Source organism: Dendrobates tinctorius, unplaced genomic scaffold (genome assembly GCF_039654945.1).
Source record: "Dendrobates tinctorius isolate UK_male_01 unplaced genomic scaffold, ASM3965494v1 ptg000016l, whole genome shotgun sequence".
Taxonomy (NCBI): Eukaryota; Metazoa; Chordata; class Amphibia; order Anura; family Dendrobatidae; genus Dendrobates; species Dendrobates tinctorius.
Genome location: NW_027361684.1, coordinates 2,016,211 through 2,041,187, shown reverse-complemented (window position 1 = coordinate 2,041,187; position 24,977 = coordinate 2,016,211). Strand labels below are relative to the sequence as shown.

At 45.6% G+C, this 24,977-nt stretch overlaps 1 protein-coding gene across 2 annotated transcripts in view; it reads left to right on the top strand.

Annotated features, from left to right (window-relative positions):
- PIGA (phosphatidylinositol glycan anchor biosynthesis class A) overlaps positions 1-24,977 on the top strand; it is a 40,286-nt gene that overhangs the window by 11,085 nt on the left and 4,224 nt on the right. The window contains exons 2-6 of one of the 2 annotated variants that reach the window (XM_073565253.1): positions 11,849-12,604; positions 15,890-16,022; positions 19,475-19,607; positions 20,585-20,791; positions 20,864-20,972. In XM_073565253.1, the coding sequence (XP_073421354.1) occupies positions 11,893-12,604; positions 15,890-16,022; positions 19,475-19,607; positions 20,585-20,791; positions 20,864-20,893 (1,215 nt within the window). In that variant the 5' untranslated portion in view covers positions 11,849-11,892 and the 3' untranslated portion in view covers positions 20,894-20,972. Of the gene's footprint in view, positions 1-11,848; positions 12,605-15,889; positions 16,023-19,474; positions 19,608-20,584; positions 20,792-20,863; positions 20,973-24,977 lie in introns of those variants that run through there. The other variant, XM_073565252.1, reaches the window with a different exon arrangement.

Genomic DNA, 24,977 nt, shown 5'->3' with positions numbered 1-24,977 from the left:
CGACGTGTGCCCGCCGCCGTTGGGGTGTGGCCACAGTGACGCAACGCAAGGGGGCGTCCCCTGATGACGCGGCCTGGCATGCGCTGTAGGGCCTGCGGCTCTGGCCTCTTCCGGGTGGTGTGATGCTGCACTTGGCCGGGTAGGCAGGGGGGAGGGTACGGGACGCTGCCCAGTGAACGGACGTCGCCTAGCGGGGGCACGGTCCCGGGGGGGGCGTCCTCAGTGCACATCACACTACCGGGCAGGCCACCCGGATTCGCCTGCTGGCCCCATCCGGGGTGGGTACCATTGGGGGAGGCCGGCTATTTAAAGGTGCTGCAATGGCGTCCAGGTGCTTCTAGGCCCATTGCATATAATGGATTCACCGAAGCAGCTGCAGCATTCTCTGGAGCACCCGCAGCAGCTTTTCTCAGAGAAGCCCCACAGTTCAGCTTCCCAACAGCAGTCTAGTGGCAGTAGCCACCTTACAGGAGCTAAGTCCAGTCAGAAGGCTAGGTCCGGCAAGTCCTCAGGCCGCAGAGATACATAATCGGCTAAGAAGGACCCCCGCAGACTACGGTATCACTTACTACAGGCAGGGGGTAAGTGATCTCCGAGAAAGTTCACTTGGTGACTTATTGTCTCCCCTTATGTTCCCTCTCTCCTTATCTATCAGGGGAAAAAGAGTTCCGCTAAAACCAAACACAGGGAGTGTGCTGAATGGTTCCACTCCCTGATGGCCACAGGAAAAAACTATGCAGACCGTGCATCCAGAACTTGGTAGCGGAAGAGACTCCAGACCTTACCACCACTCTGAGGGAGTTGGTCAGACAGGAGGTCAGGGGTTCAGTCAAAGCCCTATCACAGGAAAGACGGGTTAGAGAGGCAGAACCCGGGCTCCCGATTTCAGATTCAGGGAGCGACTCAGGGGAACTAAGATAAGATTCATCCTCGTCGTCTTCAGAGGCCAGAGCAGGTTGCTCATATTTCCCGCTTGACCAGATAAACTGGCTCGTGAAAGCGGTGAACACCACTATGGGGATTGAGGAGCCCCAGTCAGAAAGATCCATGCAAGATCTTATGTTTAAAGGACTAGACAGGAAGTCTCGTAGATCCTTGCCAGTCATTGATGAGATAAATTCCCTGATTACTTGGGAGTGGAAAAAACCCAAAAGAAAGGGATCCTTACCGCCAGCATTTAAAAGGAGGTACCCGTTCGAGGAAACGGCGTCACCTTCATGAGATAAAGCCCCAAAATTTGATGTGGTGGTGGCCAAGGCCTGTAAAAGAACCTCCCTACCATTTGAGGATTTGGGTAGTTTAAAAGATCCGCTAGACAGAAGGGCTGATGTGTTCCTTAAGGGGTCTTGGGAAACTTCAGCAGGATCTCTTAGGCCAGCTATTGCAGCCATGTGTACATCCCGGTCTCTGATAGTGTGGCCAGACCGCCTAGAGGAACAGCTCAAGGACATGGTCCCTAGGGAAGAAATCCTATCCTCCCTCCCTATGATCCAGGGTGCAGCGGCGTTTCTTTCAGACGCGTCAGCGGACTCTGTAAAACTAGCGGCCAGATCAGCGGCCTTGTCTAATGCTGCCCGCAGGGCCATATGGCTGAAGTGTTGGCCAGGTGACATGCAGGCCAGGTCAAAACTGTGCAATATCCCATGTGAAGGGGGACATCTATTTGGCTCAGTGCTAGACGAGCTGTTGGAGAAAGCGGGCGACAGCAAAAAACAGTTCCCTTACTTGGGAAGACCTCCATACAGGTGGGACTATAATAAGAAGGTAGATCGACCGAAGAAGGTCGAATAGCGAGAGAACGAGATACGACAGCAGCAGGAGGAAAGGTAGAGGATATATGTTCAATTCCTCCCGTGACCGCAGAAAGCCGCAATGACTGACGGACCAGGTCGGAGGCAGACTTTTAGGCTGTGTTCACACACAGCGTTTTTTTCCACTCAAAAAACGCTTAAAAGAAGCTTCCCATTCATTTTAATGCATTTTGCACTTTTTGTGCATATTGATGCGTTTTTTTCCGCAAAAAAAGCTTTGCGGTAAAATATGCAGCATGCTCATTAATTTCGCGGAAAATTCCGCATTTCTAGCTATTTTCTATGCGTCTGGGGACGCGCGGAAAAAAACACGCGTTTTCTGGGAAGGAGTCCGGTTTTTATGTAGAAATTTTCTGCATACGTGTGCACATAGCCTTACACTTCTATCCGGCCTGGACAAATATTTCAAATAGCCATTGGATCCGGAGCGTCATTAAGACGGGGCTAAAATTTGAGTTCCGGAAAACACCTAATAACAGATTTATTTTGACTTCGTTCTTCATCTACAGAACAACTGGCGCTAGAGTCTGAGGTCCGGGAACTTCAGCAGAAGGGAGTCCTGGTGAAAGTTCCAGAGGTACAAAGAGGTACCCCCCCTCTTCTTGGTCAAGAAGCCAGATAGTACGGAAGGAGCCATCATAAATCTCAAAGGCCTCAATAAATTTATTTTAATTCGCACCTTCAAGATGGAGTCAGTTAAATCTGCCATAAAGCTGTTATTTAACTGATGTTTCATGGTGGTCTTGGACCTTAAAGACGCTTATTATCACGTCCCGATACACGCAGACCACCTGCAGTTTCTAAGAGAAGCGGTTTCATTGGGTTGAATAGTAAGCCATTTCCAATTCAGAGCACTTCCCTTCGGAGTTGCTGTTGCATCCCGAGTTTTCACTAAAATAATGGCGGAAGTTATGGCACATTTAAACGAACAGGATATTCTAGTGATCCCTTATTTAGATGATCTGCTAATTGTGGGACACTCGGAATCACATTGCACCGCACAATTACGGAGAGTAGTATCCAGCCTTCAGGAGTTGGGATGGATTATTAATTTAAAAAAATCACGGTTGCAGCCCCTGGAAGTGCAGCAGTTCCTCGGCCTTCTTCTAGATTCCAAGTTACAGGAATGTTTGTTACCAGAGTCAAAAGTGGACCGTATTCTGCGACAAACACTCAGGGCAATACATAACCCTTCACTCTAAGGGGGCAATGTCGTTACTGGGCTCACTCACTTCATGTATACCAGCGGTTCTCTGGACCCAATGCCACACCAGAACCCTGCAGTGGGACGTGTTGCACAACACTTGTCGGCTAGAATCCTATCCTTCAAAACTGCCCTACTGGTTGCACTGACATCTGCCAGGAGGGTTAGTGATCTGCAGGCTCTCTCTAGACTTCCCCCGTGTACTCAGTTTAGGGAAGACAGAGTCGTACTAAAACCAGACCCCTTGTATCTGCCCAAGGTTGCTTCAAAGTTTCACAGATTACAAGAGATAGTCCTTCCCTCCTGCCCGAACCCTGCTAACCAGTCAGAGGAAAAACTTAATTTCCTAGACGTAAGAAGGTGTCTCCTTACTTATATTACAGCCACAGATTCTTGGAAAAGGGACAATTCCCTATTTGTATCCTTTCAGGGAGTTGGGAAAGGGCTTAGGGTGTAACATTTTAGCCAGGTGGATTAGGGAGACCATTTCTTTGGCTTATACAGCAGGTGGCGCAGAAACTCCAGAAGGCATAAGAGCACACTCCACTCGAGCTGTGGCGACATCATGGGCAGAAAGGTTGGAGGTATCCATCGAGGACATTTGTGAGGCAGCTACTTGGTCCTCTCCATCTACGTTTTTTAAACACTATAGATTGGATTTGGGTGACTCCTCCGATTTCAAATTTGGGAGAAAGGTGCTTGAGGCAGGCAGCTGTCCCTCCCTAGGTTCTTTACATCTCTGTAATTCTCTCGTGGTGCTGTCGTGGCGACTGAATAAATACTTAGCTACTTACCAGTAGCGGTGTTTTTCAGGAGCACACGACAGCACCTTTCCATTCCCTCCCTTTCTTCGTTTTCTCTTGTATGGATCAGCACCTTTTTTTTTTTTCGGGAGTTAGGCCTTAGCCACGGGTGTGAAGATTATTTAATTGGATGTATATAAATTGCTACTAACCAGGGAGGTCCTCTCATGCTCTGTAATCCAACTGAGGCGAGGGAGAGGGCCGTCTTTTTTATGTCTGTAGGTTTCCTGTCCCTGAAGGGTGGATCCCCTCTCTCGTGGTGCTGTCATGTGCTCCTGAAAAACACCGCTACCGGTAAGTAGCTAAGCATTTTCCTCTGATTGTTCCAATCCTGGTTTTGGCTTACAAATACTGAGGTAAAATACTGAACGTGTGAACGTGGCCTGATAAGAGGGTTTCTGCTACTTCTGACTTCCCGCAGACAGACGTTGCAGTCACAAGATGGCGCCGATAAAAGGTAGAGATGGTGACATTATACACAGGAGCTCTGTATATAGTGTATAGTGTACAGAAAATACAGTAATCACTAGTGACATACACAGGAGCTCTGTATATAGTGTCAGTGTACAGGAAATACAGTGATCACTGGTGACATTATGCACAGGAACTGTTTACAGTGTCAGTGTACAGGTAATACAGTGATCACTGGTGACATTATACACCGGACCGCTGTATATAGTATGCAGTGTATAGTGTCAGTGTACAGGTAACAAACTAACTCACCAGTGACGTCTCTAGGTGAAGTCGGTCACTTCTTCCAGCCAGGGCTCATCTCTGCAGGAAATAAGTTACCTAGAGCACCGCTACCAGAACACATTACTTAATTTTATCCCAAATTCTAATCTACACCAGATGAAGAAAAAAAGCGACAGTGTCGCTCTACACAGTAACAGGACCGTCCACTGACTTAAAATAGTATCTTCAAAAAATAAAATAAATACATCACTGCAGTAATAATATCCCTTAATTAGCATATAAAGCCGAAATAGAACAATCCACAAAATAGATTATCTGTGTAGCAAGGTGGATATTAAAACTTAACCTTTTATTAGGTAAAATTGTAAAAAGCCAAATTAGTCAAACAAAAACAAAGGGGTACCACAGTGAAGGAAGTGCCCTATAACCAACGAACAGAAAAAGGGGGGGTTGTTAAAAAGGTACTACTGGCCTCTCAGATCCTCAATATTTATCTGACCTGATAGCAAAATGACTATAGTTGCCCATGGGATGTCATCCACTTGCCAAAGTAAGTCACAATAACATGTATGGGTATAATATCCTTTTCTTATAAGCACCACTTATTTGTACCATATAAATGAGAACATGTATATACTATTCATCCTATGGGCAACTATTGTCACTTTGCCATCAGGTCAGATTAATATTGAGGCTCTAAGAGGCCATTAGTACCTTTTCAACAACCCCCCCCCCCTTTTCTGTTCATTGGTTATAGGGCACTTCCTTCACTGTGGTACCCCTTTGTTTTCGTTGTTTGACTAATTTGGCTTTTTACAATTGTACCTATTAAAGGTTAAGTTTTAATATCCACCTTGCTACAGAGATAATCCCTTAATTAGCCCCTATGGTATATCCTGGCCCCCGTGGGTCAAATTCCTGTCTCCATCCGTATGTTCTCCCATCCTGCCCTCATGAGTATCCATTCTGCCCCCATGTTATGTCCCATGATCCTACCCCATCTGTCTCCATCGTATCCATCCTGCCCAATCGGTCTTCAATCATCATATCCGTTCTGCCCCCTCTGTTCGCCATTCTGGCCCCCAGTAAATATTAGGCCACGCTCCTGACCACACCCATTTCACAACTAGTCACACCCCTATCCACACCCCAATCGCACCCATTTAGCACTGCTGATCACACTGACTTGTACTGAGGGCACTGTGGCTGGTACTATGGGCACACTGACTGGTACTGAGGAAAAGAAAGAACAGAGAGAGAGATAGAAAGGGGGGACAAAGAACAGAGAGAAAGAGAGGAAAGAAATAACAGAGAGAAAGGAAGAGGGGAAAGAAAGAAAGAAAGAACAGAGAGAGAAAAAAGAAAGGGGAGAGAGAAAGAAACAGAGAGAGCCAGAAAGATTAGAGAGGGAAAGAACAGAGAGAGAGAAAGATTCTATAAAAATACTGTAGCAGCACAGCTCCCATTGCAGTGCCAACCTGAGCCTCCCGGTGCAGGACATGTCATGATCCACTCACATGGCCGACATCCCCGATTCCAAGGTGATCTCGCTGTCGGAGGAGAACACGGTGATTGATCTGAAGCATTCCCTGAAGTGCCTCCATGGTTCTGTCACAATCTCCTCCCAAAATTACCTCATTTCTGGTCAGCTTCCAGTATGTCACTTCCGGTGGAACGTCACGTGCAAGTTTTAAAGTGCTCCTCCGGGCTCCGCCGTGTACTCCTGTGTCTGCTTGAAAAGTAAGCTCCTGGCCGGGACAGCGGGGCAGACTTTCAAAATCGTGACTGTCCCCCTGGATCTGGGACGGTTGGGAGGTATGAATGCTTCCCACCATACACCTTGTACATGCACGGCTCTGCACACCTCATACACACACGGTTCCGCTTTGTATACCTCGCACACACAAAGTTCCACTCAGTACCCACATGGCTCTACTCCGTAAACCTTGTACACATGCGGCTCTGCTCCATACACCTCGTACTCATGCGGCTTCGCTCCTTACACCTTGTACACATGCGGCTTCGCTCCTTACACCTCGTACACACACGGCTCCGCTCCGCACACTTCGTACACACAAGGCTCCGCACACCTCGTACACACGTGGCTCCAATCCGTACACCACATACACACGCGGCTCTGATCCGTACACCCCATACACGCACGGCTCTGATCCCTCCACCTCGTACACAAGCGGCTCCCATCCGTCCACCTTGTACACAAGCGGCTCCCATCCGTCCACCTCGTACACAAGCGGCTCCGCTCCGTCCACCTCGTACACACAGAGCTCCGCTCCGTACACCCCATACACACGAGGCTCTGCTCCGTCCACTTACACACACAGCTCTGCTACATCCACCCTGTAAACCCCTCCTGCCCCCACACATAAACTTCCCTCATCCAGCACCATGACAACCAGCACAGCAGAGTACTGCATACACTGAGGCCCCTGATCATGTGACGCTTGACTCCTCCCTTCCTGTGACCTCATCACAGGGAGTAACCCAAGCGGAGAATCTGCTGCCCCCTATCTACAGGGACGCACCGCTGCCTGAGGCAGAGTGCTCAACTTGCCTCATGGTAGGTGCTTCCCTGCATATAGTATCTCACGTTACTGAAAGAGTTAGCAGACGAAATTGCAAACCCACTAGCCAGAATCTTTGAACATTTCCAGAGAACAGGAGAAGTCCCAGAAGATTGGAGAAGGGCAAATGGTGTCGATATTTTCAAAAAAGGAAAGAAGATGGAGCCAGGAAATTACAGGCCAGCGAGTCTTCTATACCTGGAAAGATCTTTGAACAAATTATTAAACATGTATGTAAGTACTTGGATGATACAGTAATTAGCCAGAGGCAGCATGGATTTGTAGCAAACAAGTCATGCCAGACAAATCTATTTTACTCCTATGATGGAATCACTGCTTGTGTGGATCAGGGAAATGCGTATATAATATATCTCAACTTCAGCAAAGCATTTGATAAAGTATCTCATACCTATCCTATGATTAGGTGGATTCATAACTGGCTCAGTGTTCATACTGAAAGAATGGTAATAAATGGTTGCACATCCATTTGGAAGAGTATTTCAAGTGGGGTAACACAAGGCTCTGTTCTGGCTCCAGTGTTCAACATTTTTATAAATGATCTAGATAAGGGAACTGAAGGTAAACTAATCAAATTTGCAGACTATGCAAAGCTAGGAGTGACAACTATCACTACAGAAGACAAATGATTCAAAAGGCTCCAGATAAGCTTGAGCAATGGGCAGTGGATAATAGAATGGTAATTAACAAGCAAAAATGCAAGAGTCTATATCTGAGCAAGAAAAACGAAAATATCATCTACAGAATCGGAGGAATAGAACTAAGCAGCAGCATGTGAGAAAAAGACTTGGGTATACAAATAGATCACAGACTGCACATGAGTCAACAGTGTGATGCAGCAGCAAAAAAGCAAACCCAGTTCTAGGATGTATTAAGAGAAGTATAGAGTCTAGATCACGTGAAGTAATTATTCTGTCCTACTCCTCCTTGGTCAGACCTCATCTGGAATGCTGTGTCCAGTTCTGGGCACCACATTTTAAAAAAGACATCGAAAAAGTGGATAAAGTTCAGAGAAGAGCGACCAGGATGGTGAGCAGACTGCAAGGTACAGGTGCTTCTCATAAAATTAGAATATCATCAAAAGTTAATTTCATTTCTTCAATACAAAACGTGAAACTCATATATTATAGAGTCATTACAAAGAGAGTGATGTTAATGTTGATGATTATGACTTACAGCCAATGAAAACTCAAAAGTCATTTTCTCAGTAAATTAGAATAACAAAAAACACCTGCAAAGGTTTCCTAAGCTTTAAAAATGTCCCTAAGGCTATGTGCACATGTAGTTTTCTGGGTGTGCGGATTTTGGGGAGAAATCCGCAGGTAAATCCGCAGGACAAAAACCTGCGGTTTTACACCTCATAATGGATGAGGTGTAAGGCTATGTGCACACGGTGCGGTTTCTGCTGCGTTTCCGCAGCGGTTTTGCCGCTGCGGAAACGCAGCAGTTCCGCTGACCAAGTACAGTACAATGAAACCCTATGGGGTTTCAAAAACGCTGTGCTGACGGTGCGTTTTTTTCCGCGCGGTTTTGCTGCGGTTTACAAACCGCAGCATGTCAATTGTTTGTGCGGTTTCCGCAGCGGTTTCATACCTCTACCATAGTAGAGGTGTGAAACCGCAGGGCAAAACCGCAGACCAAAACGCAGGAAAACCGCAGGTCACTTTACCTGCGGTTTTACCTGCGTTTCCGCGCGGAAAAAACCGCAGCGGAATCCGCAACGTGTGAACATAGCCTAAAACTGCAGCGTTTCTGCACCAAACAATTGACATGCTGCGGATTGTAAACCGCAGCAAAACCGCTCGGAAAAATCCGCAGCATGTGCACTGCGTTTTTTTTTCCCATTGAAAATAAAGGTACTGTACAACGCAGCAGAATCTGCTGCGTTTCTGCAAAGCCAAAACCGCTGCGGAAACGCAGCAGATTTCACTACGTGTGCACATACCCTTAGTCTATTTCAGGCTTTGTGCACACGGTGCGAATTCTGTTGTGGAATTTTCCATTCAGATTTTGCTAAATCTGCAGGTAAAATGACCTGCGTTTTACCTGCAGTTTTAGTGCAGATTTAGTGCAGTTTTTGTGCGGATTTCCCCTGCAGTTTTCACCTGCAGATTTCTATAATGGAGCAGGTGGAAAACTGCAGCAAAAGAAGCGACATGCTGCTTCTTTTAGGGTATGTGCACACACTGCAGATTCACCTGCGGGGTTTTTCCCGCGGAACCGCAGGTAAAGTGACCTGCGGTTTTGCTGCGGTTTGGCCTGAGGTTTTGCCCTGCGGTTTGACACCTGGACAATGGAATAGGTGGCAATCCGCGGAAAAAAAAACGCCGCTTTTCCGCAGGTAAAAAACCGCAGCGTGAGCACTGCGGTTTTGAAAACCCATAGGCTAACATGGTAAAGTACCATGTCTGCGGAACTGCTGCAGTTCTGCAGGGCCAAAACCGCAGCAAAACCGCAGCGTGTGCACATACCCTTAGGGTATGTGCACACGCTGCGGATTCCGCTGCGGACCCGCAGCGTTTTTGGCCGCTGCGGACCCACAGCAGTTTTAGCTGCGGTGTACAGTACCATTCAAATGAATGGTAAAAAAAAAACGCTGTGTAGACGTTGCGGAAAAATCCGCGCGGATTTGCTGCGGTTTTGAAACCGCAGAAAGTGACATGTCAATTCTTTCTGCGGAATCCGCAGTGGGTTCCTATCTCCACCATTGTGGAGATGGTGAATCCGCAGGACCAAACCGCAGGCAAAACCGCAGATAATCCGCAGGTCTTTTGACCTGCGGTTTATCTGCGGTTTTTGCAAAATCCGTGCGGATTAATCCGCAGCGGATTCCGCAGCGTCTGCACACACCCTTATTCCGCACCAAATCTGCGTGGAAATATCTGCAGCATGTGCACAGGGTTTTTGTTTTACATAGCCTTAAATGGTACTGTACATCACATGCAGTTCTGCTGCAGTTCTGCAGGGCCAAATCTGCTGCAGAACTGCACAGAATCTGCACCGTGTGCACAGGGCCTCAGTAGGCTCCACAATCATGGGGAGGACTGCTGACTTGACATATGTCCACAAGGCAGTCATTGACACACTCCACAATGAGGGTAAGCCACAAAAGGTCATTGCTAAAGAAGCTGGCTGTTCACAGAGTGCAGTATCCAAGCATATTAATGGAAGGTTGAGTGGAAGGAAAAAGTGTGTTAGAAAAAGGTGCACAACCGTTATAACCGCAGCCTTGAAAGGATTATTAAGAAAAGGCCATTCAAAAATTTTGGGGCGATTCACAAGGAGTGGACCACTGCTGGAATCATTGCTTCAAGTGACACCACACACAGACGTATCCAGGACATGGGCTACAAGTGTCACATTCCTTGTGTCAAGCCACTCATGACCAATAGACAACGCCAGAAGCGTCTTACCTGGGCCAAGGAGAAAAAGAACTGGACTGTTTCTCAGTGGTCCAAGGTGTTTTCAGATGAAAGTAAATTAAGTTCATTTGGAAATCAAGGTCCCAGAGTCTGGAACAAGAGTGGAGAGGCCACAATCCAAGCTGCTTGGGGTCTATTGTGAAGTTTCCACAATCAGTGATGGTTTGGGAGGCCATGTTATCTGCTGGTGTAGGTTCACTGTGTTTTATCAAGACCAAAGTCAGTGCAGCCGTCTATCAGGAAATTTTAGAGCACTTCATGCTTCCCTCTGCTGACAAGCTTTATGGAGATGGAAATTTCATTCTCCAGCAGGACTTGGCCCCTGTCCACACTGCCAAAAGTACCAATACCTGGTTTACAAACAACAGTATCACTGTGCTTGATTGGCCAGCAAACTCGCCTGACCTTAGCCCCATAGAGAATCTATGTGGTATTGTCAAGATGAAGATGAGAGACACCAGACCCAACAATGCAGACGAGCTGAAGGCTGCTATCAAAGCGACCTGGGCTTCCATAACCCCTCAGCAGAGCCGCAGGCTGAACGCCTCCATGCCACACCGCATTGATGCAGTAATTGATGTAAAAGGAGCCCCGACCTAGTATTGAGTGCATTTACTGAACATACATTTAAGTAGGCCAACATTTTGGATTTTAAGATCATTTTTCAAGCTGGTGTTATAAAGTATTCTAATTTACTGAGATAATGACTTTTGGGTTTTCATTGGCTGTAAGCCATAATCATCAACATTAACAGAAATAAACACGTGACATAGATCACTCTGTGTGTAATGACTCTGTAGAATATATGAGATTCACTTTTTGTATTGAAGAATTGAAATAAATTAACTTTTTGATATTCTAATTTTGTGAGAAGCACCTGTATGTCCTACGAAGAACTAGTAAAGGATCTGGGAATGTTTAACTTGCAGAAGAGAAGATTGAGAGGAGACTTAATAGCGGTCTACAAATATCTGAAGGGATGTCACAGTGTAGAGGGATCATCCTTATTCTCATTTGCACATGTCACCCGGAAAAGCAATAGAATGAAATTAAAAGGGAGAAGATCCAGATTAGATGTTAGAAAAAAAAACTTTTTGACAGTTATGGTGATCAATGAGTGGAAAAGGCAGCCACGAAAGGTGGTGAGTTCTCCTTCAATGGATGTCATCAAACAGAGGCTGGAAAGACAAATGTCTCAGTGCAATTTGTGTGTCATGAACAATATTTTCAGAATATTATGACAAAGTAGTAGATTTTTTTTGTGTTTTGCTCACTAGTCCTTGCTGATTTATGTTGTGTGTTTGCCCTTTAGATCCACGCAACATTCGGGGGACCGCCTTACTTCCGGCCTCTACCATGGCTCACAGCAGAAAGGAAGGATGCCAGGCCTGCTCCTGTAGTAACGCCTTACAGCCTGCAGACACCGCGCACGCTCCGAGGAGGACTCACAGAATATGCATGGTGTCTGACTTTTTTTACCCAAATATGGGTGGGGTGGAAAGTCACATTTATCAGCTTTCTCAGTGCCTGATTGAAAGAGGACACAAGGTGATCATCGTCACCCACGCGTATGGGGACAGGAAAGGAATCCGCTACCTCACCAATGGGCTGAAGGTGTATTATTTACCTTTAAAAGTCATGTATAACCAGTCGACGGCCACTACGTTATTGCACAGCCTACCTCTGCTCAGGTATATATTTGTAAGGGAACAGGTGTCTGTCGTCCACTCGCACAGCTCTTTTTCTGCTATGGCTCATGACGCCCTCTTTCACGCTAAGACTTTGGGACTCCATACGGTCTTCACAGACCATTCTCTGTTTGGATTTGCAGATGTCAGCTCCGTTCTCACCAACAAACTTCTTACAGTGTCTCTGTGTGATACAAACCACATCATCTGCGTCTCCTACACGAGCAAGGAAAACACAGTCCTCCGAGCGGCTCTGGATCCCGAGATCGTGTCTGTGATCCCAAACGCTGTGGACCCCACAGACTTCACCCCAGACCGAAAGAAAGAGAAAAGCGATAAGGTCACCATTGTCGTGGTCAGCAGACTCGTCTACAGAAAAGGTAAAATAGCTGATCCTCAGATTTGTGCCTTCTAGCTATACTTTCTTATGCAGAATCAATGTGAAAATATAACATACTACATATTCTGGCAGGTAATTTTTTTTCTGTTCTTGGAAATAATCCACACAGTAATTTTCCATGGCAATGTAGCTGCATAAATCTTATTCCTACCCATAGAATGCAGAATGTTTGTGGATTTCGTGAAGATTTTGGCTCACAATTAACCACAAGATCCAAGTAAATTCATAGGATCCTATTACTCCCAAGGGTTTTTTCCCATCTTAAAATGTTATGGGAACAGCTGGGGTCCTAAAGTTAGAAGCATCATCATTCCTGAGAGTGAAGGGACTCCTGATCTTTTCAAGAAAATAGGGATTTAGTTGCAAAGAAAAGAAGCTACACTGGAAGATCTATTACACCCTCAGTTGCACTTGTTTTCGTGACTTCCAGTCCAGCAGATAGGTGATGAGTGTTACTGGCTGGAATTAAAGGGAACCTGTCATCAGGTTTTCCCCATCTAAAGTATGGCCAACACCTTTTTTTCTTACAGTATAGTGGAATGCTGTAGAAAAGTCTCCAATCTAATCTGCGGATCCCAAAAAATAGCTTTTATTATAGTTTCATGCAGCACAGTCCAGTCTGATGAGCGACTCTGATCTTAATCCGGCATCTCCTCTCTTACATTCGCCGTCCTCCTTACCAGCTTCATGTGTACGACGCTCCCTTTGTCATCCACACAGTGTCTCCCATTGCTCTTTTGCTCAGGTGCACTTGTATCTGCCCTGCTGAGAGCAAAGCAAACTACAGTAGTGCGCATGCGCCTGGAAACACCAAAGAGATCTGATGACCTGGAAGTAAAGCCAGCTTATGCGCACTTTGCTCTGCCATTGGCAGGTCTGGTAAAAGTGCGCCTGCACGATAGAGGATATTGTGTATGACATAGGACGCGCTGTCCACACGAAGCAGAACGGCAATCGTAAGAAGAAAGGAGGCGCGGGATCAAAACCAGGGACACCCATCGGACCGGACCACACTGTCTGTAAGTGTAATAAAAGGTATTTTTTGGGATCTGCAGACTGGATTGCGGACTCCTTTATAGCACTCAAGTATGCTGCAAAATAAGCCCCTAATGGTGGTGGCCGTACTTTATATGGGGAAAACCTGGTAACAGGTCCCCTTTAATAGTTAAACAAGTTTTCCTACTTCGATAAATCACTAGAATATGCCTTCATATACTGATGGTTGGTGATCCTACTGCTGGTACTCCCATTACTCAGTAGGCATTGGCTAAGCACTGAGACTCCTTTAGGATTCATCCATAATAGATCTGATATGTGTCAGATTTTCTCAGTAGTGTCTGAATGAGGTTTAAAGGGGTTGTCCACTACTAGCACAACCCTTCTTGATCTGAATGTTTGCTCCCATGAAAATAAAAACTCTTATACTCTCCTCCAATACTCGTGCCGGTCCCACAGTGTCTGCACTTGCATTCCCAGGTCTCTTGAAGTTGTTGTGACACGTGATCCCTGCAGCCAATCAGCGCTGTCGTCACTGCTCCCGACTCTGGACATGTTGGTATTCAAGGTAGCAATTGGGAGCAGGGCTCACCTGTCATAACATCCTCATTACTGCCGACACCGCTGGAACGGCGCCGGTATGGGAGGTGAGAATAGAGGTTTTTACTTTCACGGGGGGCAGACGTTAAGAGCCAGGAGCCATTTATGATTTTTAAAAAAGGCTTAGATGTTTTTTTTTTTTTAGAAGAAAATAATATAAATAATTACCTAATTGTGTACAGGGTGGGCCAATTATATGGATACACCTTAATAAAATGGGAATGGTTGGTGGCACAATAGTATATGGGAGGGGGGGAAACATTTCAAGATGGGTAGTGACCATGGTGGACATTTTGAAGTCGACCATTTTGGATCCAACTTCATTTTTCCAATGGGAAGAGGGTCATGTGACACATCAAGCTTATTGAGAATCTCACAAGAAAAGCAATGGTGTGCTTGGTTTTAACAAAACTTTATTTTTTCATGAGTTATTTACAAGTTTGTGACCACTTATAAAATGTGTTCAAAGTACTGCCCATTGTGTTGGATTGTCAATGCAGCCCTCTTCTCCCACTCTTGACACACTGATAGCAACACCGTAGAAGAAATGCTAGTCTAAGGGGGTCAGATTCCTCGTATGAATGCTCAGACTTGACACCCGTAATGTGGTGGTGCACCATCTTGCTGGAAAAACTCAGGGAACGTGCCATCTTCAGTGCATAAAGAGGACAACACATCATCATGTAGCAATTTCAGATATCCAGTGGCATTGAGGTTTCCATTGATGAAGAATGGCCCCACTATCTTTGTACCCCATATACCACACCATACCATCAATTATGGGTGTCAGGTCCGAGCATTCCTACATGAACAGTTTCCTGGAAAGTGGATTGGTCGTCGTGGGCCAGCTGAATGGCCACCAAGGTCTCCGATCTCCCTTAGACTTTTATCTTTGGGGTCATCTGAAGGCAATTATCTATGCTGTGAAGATACGAGATGTGCAGCATCTGAAACAACGGACACTGGAAGCATGTGATAGCATTTCTTTTGTGGTGTTGCTATCAGTGTGTCAAGACTGGGAGAAGAGGGTTGCATTGACAATCCAACACAATAGGCAGCACTTTGAACACATTTTATAAGTGGTCATAAACTTGTAAGTCATCAAAGAATAAAGCTACGTTAAAACCAAGCACACCATTGTTTTTCTTGTGAGATTCTCAATAAGTTTGATGTGTCACATGACCACCTTCCCATTGAAAAAAATAAAATTGGATCCAAAATGGTCGACATGGTCACCATCCATCTCCAAAAGTATCCCCTCTCCCATATACTAATGTGCCACAAACAGGAAGTTGATATCGCCAACGATTCCCATTTTAATTAGGTGTATCCATATAAATGGCCCACCCTGTAGATTTTTTTTCTGAATGTTTGCTCCTGTGGGTCAAAAATTGAGATCAGGTAATATTAGCTCTTTGGTGTCATACATTCTGGTTGTATACACACCCCTTCCTTTTATCCTTTGCCTTCCCTCTGTTATACTTGATGGATTTGTCGTTTTTCACCCATATTAAATATGTAACTAAGTGATTTCATGATTGTCTGCTTGCCGTGGTCTCTCCCTCCATGTGCACCCTGCTGACCTTGTTTCCATACACAGTCCTTTGGGCGTTAGGTGTCATAGACTTTTCCCCACATGGAGTTGTGTATTCTCTTTTTGCTTTTTAAGGTGTAGATTTGCTCGGTGGGATCATTCCTGAAATGTGTGAGAAATACCCTGACGTGCACTTTCTCATCGGAGGTGAAGGGCCCAAGAGAATTATTTTAGAAGAAGTAAGGGAAAGATACCAGCTCCACGACAGGTAACGCAAATGACATCTTTAACGCACTGGTCTGGTTAACACAAGTCTGTCACTTATCCATAAGTGAGATGGCTAATACTTTGCTGATCTAGGGGTCTCCCACCACTGGGATCCGCTCTGATCATCAGAACTGGAAATTATCCCTAGCAGGGAACTTTTCTTCCCGTCACATGCCTGAACGTTTGTTCTGTTCATTCTCTACGTGGCTGTAGAAATGAGCCGAGCACAGCGCTCAGCAGCCCCATAGGGAATGAATGGAGCAGCACGTCCCATGTTTCAACAATAAAACAACTGTAATAGTAACATGCAAGCTTTTCCCAACTCATTTGAGTTTTTTTGTTTTGTGGGTATGTTTTTTTTTTTTGTTTTTTTTTTGCCTACAGATAAGCTGTTCATCCACCCAATAGGCACCACCATGGGTATGTGGTCAGAAGGATGGCTGCATAGTGTGTATTTTGGTGCCAACACCTGCAGAAAAGAAGCAGTGTTGTTGAATGTGGAAACTTGCCCTAAAGGAGAGAGAGGGAGTCGTCAATTTTTTTCTAAATTGCGTATTTTCTACAGTTAGAGCAGGATTAACGCAGACTGGTATTTCACACACCCAGCTTAACCTGATTTGCGTTGGAGTAAAATATGCTAAACTTAGTAGGGAATTTGTCAGCAAGGTTTTGGGCCCAATCTGAGAGCAACATGATGTAGAGGCAGGGACCCTGGTTCCAGCGATGTGTCACTCACTGGTCTGCTTAGTGTAGTTTTGATGATCTCCTGCTACAAAAACAGTGAATTTATTACTAGTGGACTAGTAAACCTACTGCCAGGTAGTCCTCCATATTCTGAGCTCTGTATAACCCCCTGCACCCCACCACTGATTGTCAGGTTGCTGCCTATGCACAGTGTACACAGAAAGCTGCCCATCAGTAGTGTGGGTGGGGTTATACAGAGGTCAGTAATCTGAGAACTGCTAGATCTGTAGCAGAGAATGAAAGGGCTTTTTGAAAAATGGCATCAATTAGCTCAATAAGGGACACATCACTGCAATCGGGGTCTCTGCCCCTACATCTTGGTGCTCTCAGATGGGGGAGCAAAACCCCGATGACAAATTCTTTGTAATACAATTGATGCCTCTTGATTTTGTTTTAAATTTTAATAATGAAGTGATTGCCCGCTGATTTGCACGGCTGTTTTTTTTTTTTTTTTTTTTCCCTCAACATTTTCTGACTTAAAACCTAATTAACTGGAGCCTCGCTCCACACCCCATTCACTTTGAAAAGTTGCGATTTATGGGATGCACCATTGTTTGCCACTTTTTCATGAAACCAAACTTTTAGTGTTTCTTTCAAAAAAAACAAAAAACATGTAACTCAGTTTCTGCTTTAGCTCCAGCTATAACATGATGTTCTGGAGGGCGTCTGCTGCATCCACGGTGCGGGCCCGACAGATGGAGAATTGTGGAACATTGCGATCTGTTCTCTGTTCTTTATAGAAAGTCTGAGAAAAAAAAACCAACATGATGCAATACAGCTTTCCGAGCCGATCAGCCCGGAGACAGGAACTGATCACATGTGAATATCAGCCTGCCTTCCTCTATTAGCTGGAGCAATGCTAGACATTGTAGGATACTGGTCCTTCTGTGTGTACGTGACCTAATAGTCAGTCGTTATCCAAGTCCTAAAAACAGAAAAGTCTCTGAAAGTCTCCTGACACGAGTAAACCTCGCATTATTGTACTTCCATGTGTGCATTGACCGTCTGACCTCTGTATGAATGGATATATGATCTTCTGCGTTCAGTAACCACGGGGACACTTCGCAGATCTGACTTCAAGGCTTTGTATTCCAGTGACTACACAACACAGAAACTTCACGCACGCTGCAAAAAAAGTATCCGCAGAGTGAACTGCCGAGATGCCAGGGTTGAGCTCTGCGTCGTGTCACTTTATGCTGCGTTTGTCAGTGGGAATTTCACTATGCAGCTCCCCGCAATCATTATTTTACTACCCCCACTGTTCATAATAACCCATTCAATTTCCAATTAACTTCCAGCCAATGGTACTTGGAAACAAAATGAGTGTTCATTTTGGACCTACAGGACGTAGTCTTCATTTTATATATCGTTCCTTTTTATTCCAGAACATAGTTCCGATATTTGCAGTTATGGGCTACAAATAATTTAGTTAATTTAGTTGCAATGGTTGGGACCCAGAAGTGTGTAGCTGTAGGCTGGGTCACGCTCATTCAGAATATGGGGTTTGTAACATCATGCCGACTTGTTCACACACCCGGGCTTCTTCACACCATTCATATTTGTGCACACTACACAATTTCGGACGCTCAGGTTATCTATACCGTGTGATGTGTGTTAGTGGGGGCATGTGTGTTAGTGGGGGCACGTGTGATGTGTGTTAGTGGGGGCACGTGTGTTAATGAGGGCACATGTGATGTGTGCTAGTGGGGGCACATGTGATTGTGGGGGCACGTGTGATGTAATTCTTAGTGTGCATCGTGATATTTCAGTTACCTTTTTTGTAAACGGTCCTTTTGTTTTCCTCCTTTTTGTTTTGTTTTTTTGTTTGTTTTTTTTCCTCTCCACGCCCGCTAATGTGAGTGATTTAATGGAGTGACATGAATGGAGATTTTTGTGTGGTCATAAATAAGGCATGGCTGCCGAGATGTGTTGAGCGGACAGTATCGGCGGCTTATCTTTTGATATTATATTTTAATTATTGAAGAAATAAGTCCTATTTTATTGGAGCTTTACCTCATTGCTGGATTAAGGTTGCATTTCTTTCTTCGCAATGTCTTTCCTCTTTGGAAATCACTGTGATAGGTCCACAGTAAATATGGCAAAATAGCCTAAAGCGTAATTGCTCTTTCACATGATGGCCTTGTTACCCTCACAAAAAGTTGACAGGTTGCTGTGCCTTTGGTCCAGAAACTGTCCTGATTCTCATGCTATAACTTGCCCTCCACTCTCTTTGACTTTGTGTGGGCACTTTTTTAACTTTATCAGCATTCTGACTGCAGTATATGTGCTGGAACTTCCTTTCCTCACTTCCCAGCAGGAGTTGCTCTGAAAGCCCATCTCTGAGCAGGAGCAGAGAGACAAAGCCGCGTCCCACTTACTTTCATGCATCTCATGGTCTCTGCAGGTTGATGGGATTTTTTTTTATTTTTTTTTTTTTAAGTCGACTTGCAGATTGTCTATTACTGTACATTACCACTTGAGAGGACATTGTCTGACAATACAGAGACCATTTAATGAACCCTTACTGATAGTGAAGCGGCGGTTGAGCATACTTGGCTGTCTCCGTGTGTCCCAGCTGGAAGCATTGCCCATGTTGCCTCGTCCAGTCGTCCTATTCTCAGATGAAGTCTGATCTCTACCTCGTGTCTGTCCGTTTGTGATCATGAATTAATGGTAACATAAAGTCCTTTTTTTCTTCATGTTTTTCAGAGTCCGCCTCTTAGGAGCTCTTGAGCACCACCAGGTGAGAAACGTCCTTGTGAAAGGAGAGATATTCCTGAATACGTCCCTGACTGAGGCTTTCTGCATGGCCATTGTGGAGGCGGCGAGCTGTGGATTACAGGTATCATCCTGGACCGTTTCACTATTTTACGTGCTTGTGTTTGTCCTAATTAGCGCCGATCGCCATGATTCAATTGACCTTGGTCCAAAAGTCGTGTCGGTAGTCTGTAGCGGCTGGACTGTGAACCTTTTTCTGTCAGTATTCCCTGCTCCTCTATGGATTAAACATCATGCGCGTCATGCCCAACTATGATGACATCTCAGGGGCCTATTAATAAGAAGATGTGGCAGGGATGCTGTATTAGGAAAATGTTTTCTGGTTCAGTGAATTTTAGCTCAACTTTGGTCATTGTATGTTTTGAAGAAGGCTAGTAATGTCTCTGTATGATCCATGATACACCAGCAGTTCTTCCCCACAGATTTAACCTCTTATTGACTGCTACTGCACCTCTTTACAGTGGCTGATAAACGGAGTCATGACACTGAGTCTTGTTTTTACAGCTGTGGCATAAGCCCTGTATGGATATAGCATGTCATGTGAAGTTCGAGTGTCTAGTAACACCTGAAATCCTGGGACTGTACATAACTCCAATCCAATAACCCCTCAGATACAGTGGCCAATAGCAATCTATGCATCTAAGCGGTTTCAGATTGAGGGCTCACGTGGTCCCGAAAAGTGGCCTCCAGGTCTGCCATGTACAGAAAATTATTAGGCTAAATGACAGCATGTCCTATTGTTGTAAAACTGAATGTCCTAATACACTGGTGTTGGTGCATCAAACTATTACATTCTTGCATGAGAAATGTGTTTCTCTCGGGAGAGAAACTTGTGGTAAAACCACACCACCGCTCTTTATCCCTCTCCCCCTCTTGACGTAAACCTACACTATTAGCCAAGCTTACATGCTGAGGATGGCTGTAGCTGAGCTTTGTTAGGCCGGCCTTGGTGAGCTGGCCATACTCGGGAACCTCTCGGAGAAGGCCATGTTGCCTTCCTGTATATTATTCACTAATATTGGCATTCTTTCCCTATTCCAGGTGGTGACCACTAGAGTGGGAGGAATCCCTGAAGTTCTGCCCGATAACTTCATTATCCTGCGTGAACCCTCTGTGAAGTCTTTGTGCTCAGGTCTAGAGAAAGCTATAGATAAGTTACGGAAGGGAACGTTACCAAGCACCGAAACCATTCACAATGCCATTAAAACGTTTTATTCATGGAGGAATGTGGCAGAGAGAACTGAAAAGGTAAAGTGTCTATTTTTGCATATATTCTACACTTTATTGTGGACACTTAGTGATTTTTTTTCTTTCTTTTAGGTAATGTGTCTTCAGAAAATAACTTGGTAAAATTGTTTTTTTTTTTTAAGTCCAGATGGTGATATGTAAAATAATAATAATAAAAAAAAGTCAAATTGATTTTCCCATAGGTGAAATGTTAGACTTCTGCTTCCTGTTCTGCACAGTAGACACATGGACATGAAAACCAATAGATTGGCTCTGTCTTATGAGGGTCAGGTTCATTAGGGTACTTAGGCTAGACATTTGGTGTCAGCACCTTCATAAGTCATAATATTTTTGCACAGTTCAGTAGTTGCACAAAAATGCTGTCACTTTTGCCATTTACACGCCAGTCCCAGACAGCTCTGCCCATATAGGTGTAGCATGGACACACACACTTTTTAGAATAATTGCATCCATAGTGTTACTCTGTCAGATACTGTCAGGGACATTGTTCAGTATCAGATTTTTTTTTCTCTGTGGTAACGCATTACACTGCACTCACTGTAGCTAAGGTATTACACGGGCACCAGCAATTCTTCAAAGGGAGCGCCATTACTGATGGAGGCTCTCCATAGTGATTCTTCAGAGGGAGCGCCATTACTGACAAAGGCTCTCCTTAGTGATCCTTCAGAGGGAGCACCATTACTCATAGAAGCTCTCCATAGTGATCCTTCAGAGGGAGCACCATTACTCATAGAAGCTCTCCATAGTGATCCTTCAGAGGGAGCGCCATTACTGACAGAAGCTCTCCATAGTGATCCTTCAGAGGGAGCACCATTACTGACAGAAGCTCTCCATAGTGATCCTTCAGAGGGAGCACCATTACTCATAGAAGCTCTCCATAGTGATCCTTCAGAGGGAGCGCCATTACTGACAGAAGCTCTCCATAGTGATCCTTCAGAGGGAGCGCCATTACTGACAGAAGCTCTCCATAGTGATCCTTCAGAGGGAGAGCCATTACTGACAGAAGCTCTCCATAGTGATCCTTCAGAGGGAGCATCATTACTCATAGAAGCTCTCCATAGTGATCTTTCAGAGGGAGCGCCATTACTGACAAAGGCTCTCCATAGTGATCCTTCAGAGGGAGTGCCATTACTGACAGAAGCTCTCCATAGTGATCCTTCAGAGGGATCGCCATTACTGACAGAAGCTCTCCATAGTGATCCTTCAGAGGGAGCACCATTACTCATAGAAGCTCTCCATAGTGATCCTTCAGAGGGAGCGCCATTACTGACAAAGGCTCTCCATAGTGATCCTTCAGAGGGAGTGCCATTACTGACAGAAGCTCTCCATAGTGATCCTTCAGAGGGAGCGCCATTACTGACAGAAGCTCTCCATAGTGATCCTTCAGAGGGAGCACCATTACACATAGAAGCTCTCCATAGTGATCCTTCAGAGGGAGCACCATTACTCATAGAAGCTCTCCATAGTGATCCTTCAGAGGGAGCGCCATTACTGACAAAGGCTCTCCATAGTGATCCTTCAGAGGGAGCGCCATTACTGACAGAAGCTCTCCATAGTGATCCTTCAGAGGGAGCGCCATTACTGACAGAAGCTCTCCATAGTGATCCTTCAGAGGGAGCGCCATTACTGACAAAGGCTCTCCATAGTGATCCTTCAGAGGGAGCGCCATTACTGACAGAAGCTCTCCATAGTGATCCTTCAGAGGGAGCACCATTACTCATAGAAGCTCTCCATAGTGATCCTTCAGAGGGAGTGCCATTACTGACAGAAGCTCTCCATAGTGATCCTTCAGAGGGAGCACCATTACTCATAGAAGCTCTCCATAGTGATCCTTCAGAGGGAGCGCCATTACTGACAAAGGCTCTCCATAGTGATCCTTCAGAGGGAGTGCCATTACTGACAGAAGCTCTCCATAGTGATCCTTCAGAGGGAGCGCCATTACTGACAGAAGCTCTCCATAGTGATCCTTCAGAGGGAGCACCATTACTCATAGAAGCTCTCCATAGTGATCCTTCAGAGGGATCGCCATTACTGACAGAAGCTCTCCATAGTGATCCTTCAGAGGGAGCACCATTACTCATAGAAGCTCTCCATAGTGATCCTTCAGAGGGAGCGCCATTACTGACAAAGGCTCTCCATAGTGATCCTTCAGAGGGAGTGCCATTACTGACAGAAGCTCTCCATAGTGATCCTTCAGAGGGAGCGCCATTACTGACAGAAGCTCTCCATAGTGATCCTTCAGAGGGAGCACCATTACACATAGAAGCTCTCCATAGTGATCCTTCAGAGGGAGCACCATTACTCATAGAAGCTCTCCATAGTGATCCTTCAGAGGGAGTGCCATTACTGACAGAAGCTCTCCATAGTGATCCTTCAGAGGGAGCACCATTACTCATAGAAGCTCTCCATAGTGATCCTTCAGAGGGAGCGCCATTACTGACAAAGGCTCTCCATAGTGATCCTTCAGAGGGAGTGCCATTACTGACAGAAGCTCTCCATAGTGATCCTTCAGAGGGAGCGCCATTACTGACAGAAGCTCTCCATAGTGATCCTTCAGAGGGAGCACCATTACTCATAGAAGCTCTCCATAGTGATCCTTCAGAGGGATCGCCATTACTGACAGAAGCTCTCCATAGTGATCCTTCAGAGGGAGCACCATTACTCATAGAAGCTCTCCATAGTGATCCTTCAGAGGGAGCGCCATTACTGACAAAGGCTCTCCATAGTGATCCTTCAGAGGGAGTGCCATTACTGACAGAAGCTCTCAATAGTGATCCTTCAGAGGGAGCGCCATTACTGACAGAAGCTCTCCATAGTGATCCTTCAGAGGGAGCACCATTACACATAGAAGCTCTCCATAGTGATCCTTCAGAGGGAGCACCATTACTCATAGAAGCTCTCCATAGTGATCCTTCAGAGGGAGCGCCATTACTGACAAAGGCTCTCCATAGTGATCCTTCAGAGGGAGCGCCATTACTGACAGAAGCTCTCCATAGTGATCCTTCAGAGGGAGCGCCATTACTGACAGAAGCTCTCCATAGTGATCCTTCAGAGGGAGCGCCATTACTGACAAAGGCTCTCCATAGTGATCCTTCAGAGGGAGCGCCATTACTGACAGAAGCTCTCCATAGTGATCCTTCAGAGGGAGCACCATTACTCATAGAAGCTCTCCATAGTGATCCTTCAGAGGGAGTGCCATTACTGACAGAAGCTCTCCATAGTGATCCTTCAGAGGGAGCACCATTACTCATAGAAGTTCTCCATAGTGTTCCTTCAGAGGGAGTGCCATTACTGACAGAAGCTCTCCATAGTGATCCTTCAGAGGGAGCACCATTACTCATAGAAGCTCTCCATAGTGATCCTTCAGAGGGAGCACCATTACTCATAGAAGCTCTCCATAGTGATCCTTCAGAGGGAGCTCCATTACTGACGGAGGCCCTCCATAGTGATCCTTCAGAGGGAGCTCCATTACTGACAAAGGCTCTCCATAGTGATCCTTCAGAGGGAGCGCCATTACTGACAGAAGCTCTCCATAGTGATCCTTCAGAGGGAGCGCCATTACTGACAGAAGCTCTCCATAGTGATCCTTCAGAGGGAGTGCCATTACTGACAGAAGCTCTCCATAGTGATCCTTCAGAGGGAGCGCCATTACTGACAGAAGCTCTCCATAGTGATCCTTCAGAGGGAGCACCATTACTCATAGAAGCTCTCCATAGTGATCCTTCAGAGGGAGCACCATTACTCATAGAAGCTCTCCATAGTGATCCTTCAGAGGGAGCACCATTACTCATAGAAGCTCTCCATAGTGATCCTTCAGAGGGAGCTCCATTACTGACGGAGGCTCTCCATAGTGATCCTTCAGAGGGAGCTCCATTACTGACGGAGGCTCTCCATAGTGATCCTTTAGCAGGTTCACTATTACTGACAGAGGCTCTCCATTCAGAGGGAGCGCTATTATTGACAGAGGCTCTCCCTAGTGATCCTTTAGCGGGTTCGTCACTACTGACAGGCTCTCTATTGTGATCCTTCAGGGGGAGCGCCATTACTGACGGAGGCTCTCCATAGTGATCCTTTTGAGGGTTCGTCATCACAGACAGTAGCTCTCCATTGTGATCCTTCAGAGGGAGCTCCATTAATGACAGAGGCTCTCCATTGTGACTGAGGATGCACATATGTAGAAGGTTGT